We start from the raw sequence: 19297 nt of genomic DNA on the forward strand, positions 1-19297 counted from the left end.
GCTTTTGTAGCAGCCAGCTGTGGTACTTGAAGGGACTCTGCAATCGTATCCAAAGTCCGTGATGACCTATTTACATTTAAAACTACAGCTAGCGTTCTAGTAAGTGGCAGATAACGGCAGATAAGGCATTGTCTCTGAAATGCATCTACTAGTTATCTCTGAATCTGGAAAATAGAAGCTTCCAGCAGTGGTATCTGCCAGTAGGTATCCACCAGTAGGCTTACCAAAGGAGTAGAAAACCATATTTGAACTAACTTACGTCAGAAGACATGATCTTAATTTTTTTTTCCAAGCAATAAGTGTTTTTATCTCAATAAAATACCTTACCATGAAATTGCAAAATACCCGTGCTTAGGCAATATCTTCACCACAGAATTACACAAATTCTATACAAATTATTAGCTTTTTTTTCAGATCTTTCTTTCCCTTCAAAAATAATCAAATACCTTTTCAACCTTTAAAAAGTGGTCGTTAGATCTAATGATTACAAACAACATAAAATTTGTCATAATGTGAATTATTTAGAAACGTTCCTAGTGCTTTCTGTTTTCAGATATATTCCCACATGTTTAGCATATTCCAAATGAACCTGTCTTGTATTTCACCAGTTTATATACAAGTATTGTGGGTAAACACCTGTCCTTGGAATTCTGAATGCAGCAGTTTACAATGGCTTTGGGAAACTTGCCTTCTGGAAACTTTCAGGCCAGCAGGTTGAGGTGATCATTAACCAGTAAACACATTGAGATACTAGAAAAGAATAAGGAAATATAATGACACTTCTGGTGTAAATTATTTGTAAAATAACTGAAGTTGTTAAAGCATTTGAAGAACACAAGTACCTTTTCCTATAGTCTGCTTCTACTTTAATATGTTATAAGAATTGCAGGACAAATTTTATTTAGCTTCTTCCTAGATCATTGTGATTTAAAGAGCTGTTGAATTAAAAAATACATGGCAGGCGCAGTATATGAAATATGTTAGTAAAGTTACCAGACATTTCAAGCACTATGCCTCAGTTTCATTCCTCACTAAGTTTTTAAAAAGGATTTTGTCCATTGTAGAGTTTAAATGACGGTTTTGAATCTGTAACATACATTTTACTTTATTTAAACTAGATCTTAGTTTAACATTAAATACTTCACTCATTAAGTAACATCAGGGAAACCTTTGTATATTTTTATTTTTACCATGCCTTGCCACGTTCATTATTTTCATAGTTACTATTTAAAGTACAATTTATATAAACCCCAAAAACCAACCAATGGATGATGAAAACACAGATAGAGAAAGTAACAAAACCAAGAGTTTTTCTCGTTCCCCTCCAGCCCTTTGAGCAATTAGGATTTTTGTATCTGACTGAAGTTAAATCAGCTGGTATGGCCTGTGGACCTTGGAGGTCAAAGACAGGCGAGCCAGTTTTGTTAATAGTGATGAGAGATTTTGGGGATACTCATTCCTAAGGGATTACAAGTTTCCTCAGGTCCTTATTTATGCAGTGGTAAAATGCAGAATTGGTTCTCCATTATACAAATCAAATGAAAATCAAGAAAGGCTGCTCTTTTCTCTCTTCAGAGCTTGAAATTTAAATTACTGTAATTCTAACAATTTCATTTGGTTGTCCTATTCCTTTTGCTTCTGGAAAAACATATTTGATTCCTAACAATTGAGAAGAAACTCCCTCCCAAAAAACTTGAAAAGAAGGAAAAGAGAAAACTTGTCTGAATCTAAAAAATTATTAAACATTCTGTACTAGTTCTCAGTGCTTTTCAAAAATATCTAATAGCATTGCTAACATACACAGAACTAATCATGGGAGTCCTTTGGCATTTCTGCTGCATCCTGTCACAACTTCTGCTACCATTAGAGAATTTACAGGGCAATAGATAAACTAACAAGTCCCCCAGCTTTCCTCAGTTTGCATAAGTGAGACTTTTCCCGATGAGCTTTTGATTTGGTCAAGTCAAAGGGGAAATAAAGACCACTCCTGTTAGAAAAGAACCTGCAAACAGTGGATACCACTTTCTTAGTGAAACCCAGAGATCTCAGTGAGGTTGCACACATGATGATAAGCATGCACAGCGAAATAAGTCTTCCATGTGTTTGAACAAAAGTGAACAATTAACTCTCACAAAGTGAATTAACAAATCAAGTAGGTCAGATGCTCTATGATTCCATTGCTTCCAAAAAGTTGCTATTTCATTAGTCTCTTGTATTTAATTTTTCTAGATTTTTTTAAATTACCAGTTCAATTCTTTGTATCAAAGTATTCTACATCTTATGCAAGGATGTAATTACCTTGACAAATAAAGATGAATTATAATCCAAACGTCCTCTGGAGCATTTGTAAACTTCTTTTGCACAGTGCTTTCCACAATTTTCTCTTACCTTCACATACTTTTGCCTCCTTTGAAGACATTTCCATTCCTGCAAGTGTTGCTGCCTAATTAGAAAGTAAAAAGAATAACAAGCATCTTTGGAACATTTTATATGCATTTTCAAATAGTATCTAGTGCATCTCAATTACTTAAATTATTTGAGTGTCTCAAGCTTGCGGTCTTAAAATTTTAGAGCTAGAAAGGTATCTATGCCAACCTTTATTCAATAATATAACATTAAAATTAATTTTCTTAATTCAACAGTATCAGATTCGGGAAACTTGAGTAACTAACAAATTGTACAAGCATTTATCATTTGAGAAGAAGCAAGGAAACATTAGAACAGGTACTAAATATTTGTGTGATTCTGAATATGAGATTAGTTTAAGGAGGAATTACAGTACTTACACTAATATTTACCAGACAGTTTTAAAATAATTCATGAAAACTGAAATGTAAAATCAGTAGATGGCAGTCTTCATCTATAAAAATACTTGCAAGGTAGGAAAGGAAAATGTTTTACTGAAACTTGATGAACTAAAAGCAGCTATTAATTAACTGAAAGACACTGTGGAATTGCTTTTCACAAAAAAAAAGTACAATGTCATTATGCTCTATCAACAATAGATTATAGTTTTGGTTCCACATATTTATATGAATTATTTCTTTCTCTGAGAGTACATTACTAGATACACTGTGTTAGTCTGACAATTATTTTAGTCATTTTAACAACTCAACAGCAGTAAGTACAGGTAGAATCTAGACAGAGGAAATGTTTTGATCACATTAGCTTTTTTATATTGTGTAAACTGCATGCCTCATTTTTCTTAGTTACAATAGAATGCTGGGCAGAACTCAGCAGAGTAACTTGTAAAATATGTACAAAAATATACACGTGAATGTCTGGTAAAGCAACAATTGCTGAAGTCAATGCAAGGTGCCAAAATTTTCTGAACCCAAATTTATAAGCACTTTGACTCTCTATGGCACTGTAAGTAAAATGATTGGTGTAGTCCTATTAAATAGTTGAATAAGGTTGATTGTGTCACATTTATGCCTAAGAACAGATCACTGATTTGTGAAATCTGTATCACAGATTTCCAGAATTGTAGCCCGGCTGGGCCGGGAAGAGAGGTCACCTGATTAAACCCTCCAGCTCAAGTAACATCAACCCTGGGCAGGCTGTCTAAAGCCATGTCCAGACAGCTTCTGAACATCACCAAGGAAGAAGACTATGCAACATTTCAGTTGTTCTCCTTCACAGTAAAAAAGTGTTTTCTGGTATTCTGAAGGAACCTCCAGCATTTCAGTTTTTTCCCAGGTCCTCTGGTCCTGTCATGGGGCACTACTGGAAACACCTCAGCTCTGTTTGCTTTTTTCCCTCCATTCAGGTATTTATAGATTTGTTTTGGTCTCCCCTGAGCCTTCCTTCGATATAAACTTCAAATGAACGTTTTCCTGAAGTAAGAGATAGAAAAGTCATTAAAATCTACTTTGAATAAGAGGCAAACCAAACAAAATAGCTGTTTATTAGGGATCCACAGCTGGCTTTTAAAACCACACGAGTTTATTAACTGGAGCATCTCTCTTATAAGGAAAGGCTGAGGGAATGGGCCTGTTCAGGTTCAAGAAGATAAAACTGAGAGGGGACCTGTTGCCAGGACCTCATCAATGTCTGTAAGTATTTGCAGGGAGGGGTCAGAAGATGGAGTCAAGCCATAGCAGAAGAGACAATGGGCAGAAACTGATGCACAGGAAGTTCTACTTGAATATAAGGAAGATCTTCTTTACTCTGTGGCTGGCTGTGCCCTGGAACAGGTTGCCCCGAGAGGCTGTGAAGTCTCCCTCACTGGAGATAGTCAAGAACTGGCTGGATGCAATCCTGTACCATGTACTCTGGAATGACCCTGCTGGAGCAGGGGTGTTGGACCTATGACCCACTGTTTTCCCACCCAGCCTGACCCATTCTGTGATGCTGTGGTTCTGCAGCTACCACCACTACAGCACAAAAATTCTAATGAATGATGTAGTGAAACTATAGTAATTACTATAGTAATTCATAATAAATTGCATTTTTATTACAGTAATATATTTAGAAACCATATTGTAGCTGAAATGAGTGCTATGCTAGAAGAAGAAATGTATTCTGCTCATAATAGTCAAATTAATTACTCAATCAATTAAAAATTCTGAACAGTGTGATTCCAGCACTAAAATACAGTTCTCTTCTTTAATGGCATGCCATCCTCATATAGGTGGCACATACCCCATAAGCAAAACATTATCTATCACGAAACTGGAGCCACAAGATATTGTTTTTCCTATTTTTCTGGTGCACACGAGAGAAAAAGGATACCCACAACCAATTGTCCATTCTTTCTGGCTTGAAATGCACAGAAAACACTATCCAAAGCAGGAGAGAGAAAATGGGATTCAGAACTTCTTTATTTGAACATTTATCACCATTGCACAAAGTCCTGAAGACTAGCAGAAAGTGTCTTTAGTGTGCAGAGTCGCCTTTGGTGTGGCAGAGTGAGGGGTACCCTTTAGTCAGGCAGAAAGAGAATGAGCCCTACTCGTGTGACTGGGACAGATGTTGAGACTGTAACACTTCAAACATAGCACACCTCCAAACACACGGCGGCCCAATGCATCTTCAGCTCAAGTGAGGATGTGTAACAGTGGTTTCCACTGTGGCCTGTTCTGCAGCGTCTTTTAAATATCCAGCTTTCAGAGTAAATAACAGAACATCAAAGCAAGATATGGTGTAGACTGTTTCTCTGTGCCACTGGGAGTCAGGAAGAAGTAGGACAGTAATGTGGGTTCTATCTGATGTCAAAAGAATAGAAAGTGGGAAAAGGCAGTTGTGTGAGTCAGCAGACATTACTATTCAAAAGATTCTGAGGTTTTTTTAGGAGCATGTACAATAGTGACATGTGCACTGCTAATCTGGATGGATATCTATCTCTCACTACACCTGTACATATCAATAGCTTTCCTATCAGTCTCATCAAAGCCAGCTTCAGCTTCCTTTAATCCTTCAAGATTCATTCATTCATATGGTTTCACTAGAAACACAAAAAACCCAAACCAAACAAACAAACAACAAAAGAAGTCCACCTTTTGTTCTCCAGAGTCACCAAACATTTTAAATGTATGAAAAGTAATAAGCAGATGTAATGTAGAACTAATGAAAGAAAAATATGTATTTATTTCAGAAATTAGTTAAATTTGTCATAACTCCAGGTAAGAGAGAGGGAACAAAAAGGACTTTATTTAATTATAACTAGACAGGAAAATACAGAAATACAAAGGTGGATTGCTACTAATAATTCAGAATGGTAATCTTCCTTACACTGACTGGCTTCTTTATGAAATTATGTAAGTTAATTATCTGTACATGTTAGATATCATACCACTTGTCACTATCTGCATTGTATGTTTAATTCAGGATCCTTTTTAAAATAACTAAGTGAAAGTCATTAAAATTAAACCATGAATATTGAACGAATTTTGTTATAAGAAGTATTAATTATTAAAATGCGGAGCAAAAACAAGTGGGCAAGAAGCGGAAAAGGTCTTCTCAATTTGGCTTCCTCTGAGGCCATATTTTTCCAGCTACCTTCTGATGTTTTATTGCTCATCCAAAAGTGCAGAAGCAGGAGCAGTAATGCTGAGGCCAATTCAAACCATGGCCAGCCAATACAGTGTTAAAAACTTTAGCCCACTTCTAAACTGAGTCATAGAAGCACAGAATGGTTTGGGTTGGAAGGGACTTAAAGATCATCTAGTTCTGAGTGCTTAGTTACTTTCAGTGTAATTACAGCCTCAACAACATAATTTAACACAATTTTGGTGTGAAAATAAACTTGGAGAGATAAGCTGGGAAGATTATAAGGCTAACTTGTGCTTCTGAGTAGAGTTTCTTTCAGTCTGCATCAAAAGCACTTGAGTTTTCAAATAAATTGTGATCCCAATTGCAATTAAGTCTTCTAAATGAGAACCACAGTGCATCTGCGTTCTTAATAGCTAAAAAAGCATGCCATTATATTTTAGTGGAATTAAAGTCATAATATTTCTTCAAAACGTGCAACTTGTTCAGGTTCCTTTTATTAAGGGACAAGGGATTCTTTTTTTTTCAGATGGTGAAACACACAAATCACAACATATTCTGGAAAAAACACAGTAGTCTTGATTGCAAACATTCTCATTAAAACAACTGTCTGGCTGAGGGCCTTTGTTTAGAAGGGGAAATTTGCTTAACAGGGTTGTTAGAGGCAATGTCTGTTGTGTGCAGACACTGACTCTTACAGTTGAATTACATGTGGTTGTAAACATCATAACACTGGGAAACAAATACTTTTAATATGCTTTTAATATAATCAAGATAGTAAAGACCTTCTTAACAGAATCTGGTTTAAGAATATTTACATTCGAAGGATTTCTAATTGTACATTAATAATGAATAATTATTGTAAAGAAAACAATATGTCCATGTACTCAGCGTTCCTGCAGTTTTAGTTCTAAGTCAGGAATCTATAATCCTGAAAAATAAGATAGAGCATTAGCTGTTGATATAACTCTAAGTTCTTATAACACTTAAAAATTATGGCAGAATAAAATACATTAGAAAATACATAGTATTGGTCTACATTTTAACATCTCTCCAAATAGTTGCAGGCATTGAAATTAAATCCTGAAGTTTGCACTCAGTTTCAGTGTGAGTTTTCTATCTTTGTAAGATTAGGGAATTACCTTCAGGATGTCAGTTTACTTCTCAGCATTCTTTTGACAGGTAGTTGACTCAGTTCCTTCTTAGATTTACATGTCAGCATCAGTACTTTCCAAATTGTTTACAAATGTGGGATATTTTCCATTTCTTGCTGCCTGAAACACCTCTGTGCTCTTTGTTCTGGGAACTGAATACCTACAACTTCTGTTCACTTCGTCTGAAGATAAGTGTAATCAACACATCTAAGTGTATTTAACATCTGGGAAAAGTTTGTGGGTGGAAATCCAAGTCAATTACATAGTTAAAGGCTTTCTGAGACAACCTCTCAACAAAAATATTGTGGTCTATTTGGATAAAAATGAACTAATTTACATGTAGATCATGCTCAAAAGCATTAAATAAATACCTCCTTAGCGAAAACCCACTGATCTCCTTCCATTACGTGGCTGAAAGACAAATATTCAGTAAGTTATATATTCTGTAAAACTGACAAAATTTAGTAACAAAGCCCCAAACAACTTGATGTGAATAGAAATTGGTGAATTTCTCAGTAGTGTCATTGTGATTATTGTCAAAGATAGACCTAAGATAAGTTATTGTTTAATCTGTATCTTCCTCTGTAGGAGAATTACACACTAAAATTTACTGCATATTGATTGAGGAATGAATTTTCTATCTTGTTTGATTTTATAAGGGGGAGAAAGCCATAAGAAGTCACTTCAAGAGATCATTAATCCTTATTCTTTTTGCATTTTCTTGAAATGTGTTTTCTGATTGTTGTAATTATTTCATTATAAGTGCCTGTTGCTAGTAACAAACAAATACATGTCACCCTCAATGATTTTCTTTTTAGACTGTATTATTTGATATAGGCAAGGACTTTTTCTCTTTTCACTGTGGTGTTTTTCAGAAATATTTTGCACTAGTGACGGACCTGATACAACTTCTACTAAAGCTGATAATAATTTCTTCCTGGGCCTATTAAGGATTTGTCTTTTACTCTGGGAGTGTGAATGCACCAATGTTAATATTACCCATAACTTTGGCCTGTCATAACAACTCTAAGGATCCAAGCCTGATACATAAGAAATGTAACTATCCAAATCTGTGGTCTTTTCATTTGAATTATAGAAAAATTTAGTCTGCAAAAAGGCCTTTAGGATCATTGAGTACAACACATGCCGTAATTTTATTTAAAGCCATCAGCCACTTTCTTATTTAAGTAGAAATGCCAGAAAGTCTGACTTGCCACCTTCTCAATTTTGCTAAAGTAAAAAGGCTCTACGGTGTGAAAGATGAACACAGTAGATTCAGTCTCATGAGAATTTCTGTATCTTGTTTTTTACCTTACTGGTCAAAACAGAAGGAAAATGGCAAGGTCAGACCTAGCATAGTGTGTAAGCATGGAATCATATTTATATCATGTGCAAACGTACCCTGTTGAACAATGCTTTACAAAGATTTTCCAGGATGCCACATTTTCTAGATCTTTCTCTGACAAATAGATACGAAATAACCAATGACTTCTTAAGGCATAATGGTATCATGTATACGGAAACCTAGGAATATGACTTTGAAAAAATTCCTACAATGCCTTTATTTTAATACAAGGAAATGTCAGAAGCAGACCTGGAGATGTCCTGTAGGGTGGAATGGTCTAATTGAAAGAAAATATCCTTGATCACAGTAATTCTTTCTGTAATTCAGCTATTTCTCCACCTTTTTTTTTAACTCTCACTACAAAACAAAAAGAAAAAAAAATTAAACGAACCATACCCTGTAGAAGAAGTAGCCTCTGCTTTGAATCCCTCCAGGTCCTTGAAGTTCTTCCTGAAGAAAAAAGTATTTTAAATTATATCTACAGCTGTAAATTAATACATACAGAGAGGTTGTTTATGTATATATAAAAAATATTTCTTCAGTACTACATACAGTTTTACTCCTTAAATGCTTTATGTGCATTTCCCCATCAGTAACACAAAGTTTATGTTGTTGTGTAGAAATGGAAGAGAACGTGTGAATGGAGCCAAATTCCTCCTGAAGTTTTAGATCAGCTCAGATTGCTTCTGAACGGTACTAGAAATGAGGAACAGCCTAGTTCTAGTACTAGTACTGATTTTCCAGGGCTCACTACCCAGGCACAACAAGAGTGTCTTCATGATGGCAGTCTCTACAGATAGAGTTGCTTTTTGCATCTTGCAGGAGGACAAAAATACAAAGTTTAAATATCAGAAATGCTTGGGCTTCTCCCAGGAGTGAGACCCCAGACTGTTCCCAAAGATGTGCCATAACCACCCCTCTCACATTAAGTCCCAAAGAGTAGTACTTGTGATAGTCTATCCTGTCCATGCTGCACACAGGGTGAAACAGCTGCCTAGTGACCCACATAGCAAGGAGGCTAACTAATAATGAAGAAAATAGAAATTCTATTTAAATGCACTAAGTACAAAACATGAAGTATCCAGTTGCTTTAATGAGACCTTCATGATTAGAGAACACATAAGTTTAATCACAGTGTTTTATTTGCATCTGTTGGTATCAGAGAGAAGTGATGTGTCTGTCCTGCAGCTGGGGAGACAGTAAACCTGAGAAACAAAATAATTTTAGTGTTATGCTTACCAGAACATTGAAATGAAGATGGCTTTTATCTAGCAATGGGGCTATTTCTCAACTAAAAACTGGGGTGCTGTGATCTCTTGGGTAAGTATCATAAGGTGAAGTGTCATAGAAAGGAATCACACCTGCTCTCTTCTACTGCTGTGAGAATTGTGTAAAACAAGATGACTCCCTTTCCAAACTACAGAAGTAGATTCAATCCTGGGAAGCTTTCAAAGGAAGTAGAGTTTAAACTATACATAATTTTTGAGTCTTAATTCTGATTCTGACTTCAATTCATCGCATATAGCCTTGTATTCAGTTTCTTACTGCACATGAAACATCTGTATGATTTTTATCTCTATTGTCATTCTAGCATTATCTGCATTTGAAACACCCATCTTGGATTTATAATCTGATCACTACTATAATTTTTTATATTTCAAAAGGGTAAAAATGTTTCTCTACATTGACATTTGAATCTTATGGTATTCATATGTAATATTTTTTACTTCTTCTATTCAATATGTGAAAAAACCCGAAAACAGGAATAAAATTGGCAGCTGTTGCAGGATTAAGAAATTCATCCAGAACAGAAAAGTAATCAAGAGTAAAATTACTAGTGAGAAATTGTGATTTATGTTAATGTCATTTTCCTCTTACAACCAAACCCTCCTTAAAGATTACATGTTCTTGTTTGAGTTCATGTCAGAAGTTTGGTATTAGTAAACAGCTGAAGCTAACAATCTGTCATTTTTGTAACACCTGCCTTCTAAACTTCTAAGGGTTTGGAGATGTAAAAAAAATTAAAAAACAACCTGCCATAATAAATACACAAGTTTATTCACAAACCTGCATGTATATATGTATGCAGAAAAATATGTATTCAAGAAGATGTATGATTACTTAGAGTTTTATTTTAATGCCTGCCCTCTAGAAGGTATTTTGCTCAGTCTCTTATATTGACAAGCCAAAATAATGCTTGACTCTTCTTTCTTAGATCATATCCTATCAGGCAGGCTGTGGCTCAAGAGGAATCAAGGCTGTGAAAAAATCTAGTGCTGTTTCAAACTGGGGAGAAATAATTAATTTAATAGAGCATGTTTCCTCCTTCCCCCATCCACCTTTTCAATTCCTTATCTAGTCAGGGAGAGAAGTGGATGTGTTTACATACAGCGGGTTCTGTTTTTCTTCCCAATATGAGGAAGAAAAAAGATAACAGCAAGATAACCCTTCCTGAAGCACATTGTGTGACATCAAGATTTGGGTAGACCAACCAAAATATATAAGCAGAAAGGTCTACAAGGACATTTTTGGAAAAGCTAACGAATCACAAAGTGTAAGAACATAAGCATGCAGAGTTTCAGTTTACATACGTCCAGTTTGTATCTCTTCAGTCTTCTCTCATTAAGCTGAGGAACGAGTTGCAGTAAAGGATGCAGGACAGATGACTGAGAGGACACGAACACACACACATGAGCAACAGTGAAATTTGGCCCTTATGATGCACAAAAAGTCTCTTTCTGCAGTATTGACTCATGGACCAAACATGCACCAATAAAGGACTGAAGACTGAGAAACTGATTAATTGAAAAACTTATTTTTTAAAACATTTTGACTTGACAACAAACAGGAATCAACATTTATATTTACATTACACAGAATGATGGAGGGAAAAGCTGTGTATCCTCAGCTTTGCTAATTGAAAGTTCAGAACCATTTACAGACTCCTGGAATTATTCAAACTTTGTTCAGTCTCTATGAGTGGTACTGAGAAAATTTCCATACAGTATTCCTACTAACACTTCTACGATTTTCTACTGTAGAAATTAGCAGCTTCAACTTCTGTTGTACTGAGAAGTTAATTTTACTTCAAAATAAATGGCAACCAAAAAATATTGATTTTTTGCTAAAGAACAGTGTACAGTAGAAATCCATTCTCAAGGGACATTTGTAACCATGGCACTGTCTAAGCACCAATCATGAAATTCCTTGTGTTCAACAAGACTTTAAGCTTAAAGACAGCCTAATTATGCACAGTGGCATTGTGTGCAGCCTAAGTGCTCCCCCTGGAAAAACAAAACTATGTGGAATTTTGGAGAGAGATCCACAAGAAGAAATAAATTATAAAAAACCTGTGTTCCATTAACCAATTTAAACCTTCAACTCATATAAATGTAATTTTAAAAACAATGCATTTTTGCTACAATGCTTCTTCGAAAATTAATGCAATTAAGAGAATTGTAATATATGAAGTAACCAGAGTTACCAACATGCTATTTTACTTAATAGGTAAAAAGAACTTGCTTATTTGTAGCCAATTTTGTGCTATCTGCCTAAGGTAAGAAATATGGGATCGTAATACATAAAAAAGTAGGAATCTTCTGTGATTGAAGTAGTTAATGAACATTGCAGCTGTCCACTTGGGCTCTGTCTTGCAGCCAGTGGAGAGAGCTTATAAAGGTGAGAATGATGGATCTCACCTAAGTAATTATCTCTGAGAATGGCTAGAAAATTGTCATCTGAACAGCTAAACCAAAAGTGAGAGAGCAGTAATCTCTGGGAGCAGCAGCAATAGCATTCAGAATGGTGGTGCAGTGGAATGCAGTAACGTTTTAAGCAGGAGCAGCAGCAGAAATAGCTCATTTCACTGTGCCTTAATTGCCATTAAAGCCTCCAAAGCAGCTGTAGCATGAAAACATTGACACCAATATGAGCAATGTCACTTTCTAGGAAACACACCACATACTTCTGAAGAAATGCAAAGAGCAAGGCAGAAATAGACATTGGCATGTAAGAATGATTGTTAAGAAACAAGAAAATATGAATATGTTTAACTCTTTCAAAATCCTGTGGTGCATAGATGCACACAGATTACAGAGTAGGTTTGCATTTCAAAAGTGAGAATGGATCATGGCTTGTTGGTTTATGAGAATACTTTTAGATCAACAATCCTTGGCCATGGTTTAAACTATATTTTTCATTCAAAATATAATCCAAAGTCCAAATGAGACTTAAATACTATTTTGGCTCTACATATTTATGACATGTGCAAATGAATTAATACAGTTTAATTAAAAATTAATAAAAATTCTTTCAAGAGTATCGAATAACTATTATGGTCATGTTCTCAGGTCCTGTAAGTCCGCATTGTATCACTGCATGTGCTATGTTCCAATACCCAAAAAAAGTATTTGATCTCATTCTTAAAATTTGAAACTGCAAGATTAAGATTCAGTTGAGTTTCCATGAATGTTTGGTTGAGTTTGTTAGATTTTTTTTCCGCAACTGTACAGTACTGATCATCCTCTCCCATTTTATTAAAACCCTTTCTGTACTGTAAACATGCAACTCCCAGTCCTGGACTTACTATACAGTTGGAGAGAGTACTACAAAAATGAATGTCGCCTTGGTTTTGTATACAAGCACACATGTACTCACTCACAAGGAGGTGCTATGCCACTTACCATGATGTCTGAGTTGCCCGAGTCATGAGTCTTAGAATAATGAAATAAGAACTGTTCAAAAAATTAAAAGTGGGGTTTTACTACAAAGCAGGGCAAGAGTTGTAAGATTTTCTTGCCTTTTTTAGTGTGATTGTAGGACATATATAGACATCTTACCCTTTTGGTGTTGTCTTTCTCATCTAAACCCTGTGGGAATAATAGTTGGTAGAAAGGCTTTTATTCATTAAAATAAAAAGAACAATTGATAATTTTGATTAAATACATAATCTTTTCAGCACTGGGTTGAAATATCCTTCTTCCTTGGCAGATGTATTGTATGTCTTTGCTTATCAATCTAACTGATCATTTCAAACTCTGTAGACAGCATTGAGTACTCTGCCCTAGAAGAGTTAGATGTGTTTAGCAGATGTTCCCTTGTTCATCCCCTTTACTTAAGAGATTTACTCTCCTAAGCAAATTTCTTTGTCTGTTGAAAATTCACAGTTTTTCTAGTCTAGAGCAATAAAAACATCTAACACTACGTACTCAACCTGGAGATAATTTTCCAAACATTGATGTATCCCTGTTGTCTTTACAAGGTGTTACATTCTGGCACATAGCATTTCAGAGTAAAAACTGATAGAAGTACTTCCAGTGCTGAATGACACCTTGCATACTGGGTCCTCAGAATTCATTGTAGACAATGGCACAGTGAGAGATCAGGCTTCAAAAGTGCTAAGCAGCCTTTTGTGTGTGTTACCTGTGGTTTCTGGAGAAATCCCATGATCAGAAAACAGAGTTCTTCCAGTGTACTGGATACCTAATGCAAAGAAAACAAGAACTCAGGTATCACACTTCCAATTCTACTACATATAACAAACAGTATCCAAATAGTAGAGTTACCTCTGTCTGACTCACCTGAGGCTGAGAATCTGTGGACAGGTAAGCAGAACATGCATCGTCTATCTGTAAGAGTTCAAACAGTTTTTTTAGGAAGTCAGAGTAATAAAAACCAGTGAAATATGCGTATTTTCAGAAAAAGGTAAGTGCAGCTAATGGCATGGCAAGCTTGCCTGCTCTAAGACATCCTTATAGGTCCATTCATTAAATACCTTGCATTCAAAGGGGGAAAGGACCTTAACCATATTAAAAAAAAAAACCAACAGCAATAGCAACAAACTTATATCTGCATGATCTGAACAAACATACGTATCTGTGACTCTTATTCTGTACCCAGCACACACCCCTCTTAACTGCAAACTTCTCAGACTGTCTTATTTTAAGTTATAATTGTAAGCATCTGGGGCATGAACTATGAACTTGAATCTCTTCTGCAATATCTCTGAATTATACAAAACTGTGAATAAAATAACAAAACTAAGGCAAGGGATTCAAGGATCAATCCTCAAACACAACTCTTTCAATCAGATTATGGCGTCCTTACAGGGGCATGACACATGCATCCCTTGAGTGATTATGATATGTGCTGGCATGTCTTATGCACACCACTCAATTTGTGCCAGAAGTTTCTTAAACACTGTGTCAAGCACCACTACTGTTTGTCTTCACCAGTCTTTTCAAAGCTGTCCTCATTCCATGGTGTCATGACCTTTTCTTGGAAGTAGTAATGAACAAGTGACTCCCACCCATCCTCTCCCTACAGTTCACAGCCTTGTATTAATTACATCCTCCTTCTGTCTCTTTTCCAAGATGAAAAAATAATGTAATACTGATTAATTTTTAGTGGAGTAATTAATAGAGAAGGAATAAGAAATGGAATAAAAGGTATTTGAGTTCAGAGAAATAATATTACCAGCGCTGAAAGCTTGGAGTATTCTGTAAGGAAAAGTCTCCAGCGCTGCAACTGAAGTTGCACAGTTTAATAACAAAGGCAAAAAGCAACTTACAATTCTATTAAGTAGCTTCAAAGTTGTATCTTAGTAATCTGAATCAGTATATGCTAATTTTTTCCATGTAATATTTGTTAGTGTTAGATGAAAAAAAAAATTTTTGCCACTCATGTTGCTCACAGGCTTTCAAAAAACATAGTGGTTTTGGTTTTTTTTTTTTGATAGAGCATGCAATGCTATTGTTCTTGCAAATTTTTATAGAGAAAAAGCCCTAAGCAACATGCATTAGCAAAGAAAACATTAAAGAAAAAAGAAATTTAAAAAATAGTGCTTATCTGAGCACTTCAGAACAGGAGATGATTCATTTCTCCAGAGACAATCTATGAAAAAGCATTAGCATATATAATGGAAAAACTAATAGTTGACGGGATTCCCTTTTCAAATAGGTTTTGTTGGTAACACATCCTCTCTGTTCTCTTTTGCCTTCATCTTGCACGTGTTTGAGTGCGTTACTTCAGCTTCACTACTTTCAGAGTAAGAAAGTACAGAGGAAGAAGTCAGCAATGAATGAGATAAAATCAAGCTGAAGTAATTTTGGAAGCTTATGTTTAAAAAAGGGCTGTTTCCTCTTGGGGGTTGTTTGTGCTTGGGTTTTATTTGTTTATTTACTTGACACAGAGAACTACCACAGTTCAGTAGCAGAACAAGCCAGAGACTGCTTTGCGTTCAACACAATGGTATCTTTCAGCTAAAACCTTTGCAGACAAAGCAAGGGCTGAGGAAAAGCCACCATTTCTGTTAATTCATTTTAAAAAAATTAATAGTTTCTATATTTTATGTTTCTTCTCCAAAATTTTCTCTCCTGTCTTAGAAATGTGGCCTGAGGGTAGAAGATTGCAAGTTGCTTGGGGTTGGTTAATTGACATAAAGAAACAAAAGGAAGTAGGAGACAAGTAATGAAACAAAATACTTAGTGACAAAGTTCTCAAATTTATAAACTCAGAGCCATTCCTGGAACATACTAGGTTTATTTAGAGGCAGGGTTACTCCTGAATGATCAACTAGTAAAGTAGCAAAGAGGGAAGAATTTTTACTTACTTGCGCTTTATGAAACCCTGGTGACCTACTATGAGTGAGTAATTAGGTTGAATTAGGGTATATAAATATATATCTAATTCTCTTTCTTTAGACCCTTTCCAGTCCAGCATAATTCTAGTTCTAATGGTAACTTTTATATTGCTTCTATTACAAAATTTTACAATATTTAGTGTCTTATGAATACAATTTTCTTCATTGAAATCAACAGGACCTTTATCTTGGTTTGCAGGCACCACATGGACAAATCTTACAGCTAGAAAATCTTATTAAGACATGCAGAAATGTATAAAACAGCTTTTTAAAACCAGAATGTAAATAACTAATTTTCAAAAACTCCTTGTAGTTATCAGGTTCTTACTTCCCAAGAGACCATTTTTTTGCCAGGCAAACAACACCACTAGGGCTCATTCAAGTGCCAGTCTAGAATAGGTTAGGTTTTGAGTCAATGTCCAATTTATGTCCAATATGAACTGTGGGGAGATGACAGTAAGCAGAATGTCTCCTGTAATGGTCTCAGTCAGAAGAAATTTACTCTCTGCATCTGCCCCTGTGATGAGTCACTTATTTTCCAATGTTATCAAAAGCTACTAAATTAAATGTCAACACAATAGTTGACAGTTGCAGCAACACCAGGGCATGCAAGTTGCAGGATAAACCCTCTCCACATGTTATGCCCTGCCACTCCATCTGTTCCCAAAGGGCAGGGAAGAGCCTGTGCTAACACATGCGTCACACTCCAAAGTCAAAACAAATGTTCATTTCAGAGATGAGAGTGGAAGTTATGATAGCAATCAGTAGCCAAATGTTAGAGAGGCTAATTGACACAGTATAGTGTCCTTTTCCTAGCAAATTGAGAGGCTAGGATAGGATTGAACAGTGTCCCAGCCTTGTGTACAGAGCAGAGGATGCAAGAGGCAAGACTGGATGAATTGAAAGAATTCTTGAGTATCATGTACAGACTATAAATCTACCAGATGTGAGGAACTCTGTGATGCTTCCAGGGACAGTGTTTGCCTAGTCATTGACAGTTCTCAAACATAGCTCTCCACTGAGACAAGACAATCTCTTCTCAGAATGACATCTTAGCACTTAGTCCCAACATCCTCCTGAAGCAACTGTTCAGAATACCTGGAAAATTAGATATTTCATCTCTTTGCTGATGCCAGGATAGGAGACATACAGAGAGACATACTGGAAGAAAACACAGCTGAGCTCTGTGCAAGAGAAACCCTGGATAGTGAGGTGGGACTGTAGCAGGGATGGGCACAGAGTAAATGGGAGAATACCACATGACATGATGCTTACCTCTTTCAACAGCTGCAGATCCTCATCTGATTCAAGTGCTTGGGATGGCATTGGTGCACCTGGAAGCACAAACCATGCTTAGAAATGCTGTACAGCAAAGGTCATTTGTGTAAGTGTCCCATGTCAAGCATACCTAGCAGAACTATTAATTGCAAAGGCCAAGAGCTGCTTGGTCCAAGGAAGTCTGTGACTCTGGGTGCTCTGTGGTTTGTCTGGTAGTTTTTGCCTGCTCTCTTTCAGCCACACAGCAGGATGCTTTATCACGAGTTCATAGCAGATATGGACACTTACATGTCAGAACAATAAACGGTGTGGAAGTTACTTAGGTGTCACTGAGACCTGCTCAGAAAAATCACAGTCCAGTTCCTACAACCTCGAGTTTTCTGAGATGTGCTCACCTCCAGTGCATGAACTGTGAGTTGAGGATCTGGACTCTACTTTTTGCCTTCTTGTGTGCTACAGCTGCAGAATTGACACGCACTACATAATGTGTGATTGCATATAAATAGTGCCCATGATATGAACACGTTGTTTTGACAAGGTGATAGACAGTACATCTGTAACTGGATTTGTTTCCTCTGTCTTGCATATGTGATGTGGAAAAGCTTGTCCCTCAGTAGATTAAATGTGTTCTTAATTGCATAACGATGCAGTGAAGCTGTGCTTAACTTGGAGGAGCTCCTTTCTCTATCTCTACCCATCCAGGCTGCAGGCATGGAAGTCACTGTCCCAGCATCCTTTCCAGCTCAATGTCCAGAATATCCCTCTCACCACATTGTTATTTTACCTGGCAGTGTATTTCTGATAGCAGTGTATTGTTAGAGTCTCTGTCAAGCAGAAATGAGCATCACCTAATTGTGGGTACATCAGACACCATGCAATGGTGTCAGTGAGGGGATGTGCTGTAACTCCCATGGGAGGGAAACTGGTGCTGGACCTCTGGACCTAGATAGAATGTCCAGTGAGCAGGGGATAAATGCCATCATGTTAATTGTTTTACATTTACCCCTAATAACAATAATCACAACAGTAGTTAGTTCCAGGCATTAATGGAACGGGATGGATTTCAAAACCACATTTTTGTACTGGCACTGCCTTAAGGTGACTAATTATTATGGATGCTTACTTTGCCCCAAAAAGAATTAGAGAGGCTCTTAATTCAACACTATAGAGAAGTGGGATTTAAAAAAAAACATTTGAGTTATTCACATAACAAGGAAACTAATTTCCAATTATTTGTTTCATAAAAAAAAAAAGCCAAATAAATTAAAGGTGCTACAGTTGTCTTATGTTGTCTTCTGCTCTTAAATTATTGTATTCAAACTGGAGTGTTACCAGGGCTTAGTATCCTAGTCAAAAGAGTGGAACAGGGAAACATTTGAAATTAGCACACCTTTCCCACCAAAGCATTGCCTGCCTATATCTGAACGCTGCTTCTGCCATTGACTGGTTCCCAAGGCTTTTCAGGGAGACCTAAAGAAATTTGTTTGCATGCATTAGTAAACCTTAGTGCAACAAGCAGGGAAGCCTGAATATTATAACTTTCTCCTTTATTTTTGGCCTGTAGCATAAACTTCTGGACAGAGAAGATAAAGTGTTTCCCACTCCTCACTTTCCTTTACCCTTCTCTACTTATTCAGAAATGTTTCTTTCATGTTTAATCCTATCCGTTTTGTGCACCTAGGACTGTGTTCTCCCCATCCAGCAAAGGGCTGCAGTACCTACAGGACTTCATTCATTTCCACAACAGCACACACAGTGAAACATTAAGGTTTTTTTGTAATATACACAACATAACCATAGGAGGAAGGGGAAAAAAATAAAGCAAGAGAGAGAGGAGAGAGAGAAGAGAGAGAGAGGGAGAAAGAAAGAAGCATGTGCTGTTGAAGAAAA

General features: G+C 36.3%; 2 protein-coding genes across 2 annotated transcripts; both read right to left on the minus strand.

The window, feature by feature from the left end:
* Positions 1 to 569: 569 nt before the first annotated feature.
* Positions 570 to 5813, minus strand: PDCL2 (phosducin like 2). The gene is given in 5 exon segments (XM_014306758.1): positions 570 to 750; positions 2299 to 2348; positions 2350 to 2443; positions 5356 to 5446; positions 5795 to 5813. Coding segments are annotated over 5 exon segments (435 nt in total).
* A 769-nt stretch (positions 5814 to 6582) lies between these two features.
* Positions 6583 to 17470, minus strand: NMU (neuromedin U). Its single transcript, XM_031066218.1, has 9 exons — positions 17405 to 17470; positions 14070 to 14117; positions 13912 to 13971; positions 13329 to 13358; positions 13173 to 13223; positions 11082 to 11156; positions 8887 to 8940; positions 7517 to 7556; positions 6583 to 6922 (listed from the first exon to the last, which is right to left on the minus strand). Exons 1-8 carry the CDS (start codon positions 17453 to 17455, stop codon positions 7521 to 7523), a joined length of 405 nt encoding a protein of 134 aa, XP_030922078.1. The 5' UTR covers positions 17456 to 17470; the 3' UTR covers positions 6583 to 6922; positions 7517 to 7520.
* Positions 17471 to 19297: the final 1827 nt, after the last annotated feature.

The sequence above is a fragment of the Geospiza fortis genome, unplaced genomic scaffold (assembly GCF_000277835.1).
Source record: "Geospiza fortis unplaced genomic scaffold, GeoFor_1.0 scaffold40, whole genome shotgun sequence".
Lineage (NCBI taxonomy): Eukaryota > Metazoa > Chordata > Aves > Passeriformes > Thraupidae > Geospiza > Geospiza fortis.

Bases quoted from the DNA above. Each gene is read 5' to 3' on its own strand.
- NMU (XM_031066218.1), bottom strand. From the start codon at position 17,455: ATGCCATCCCAAGCACTTGAATCAGATGAGGATCTGCAGCTGTTGAAA. The intron at 8,941-11,081 runs GTATGTAAACTG...TTTTTTCTTCAG, and splicing joins TGAAGAGATACAAACTGGAC to GAAGAACTTCAAGGACCTGG. The intron at 7,557-8,886 runs GTATGGTTCGTT...TTTGTCTTTCAG, and splicing joins GAGGCTACTTCTTCTACAGG to CCACGTAATGGAAGGAGATC.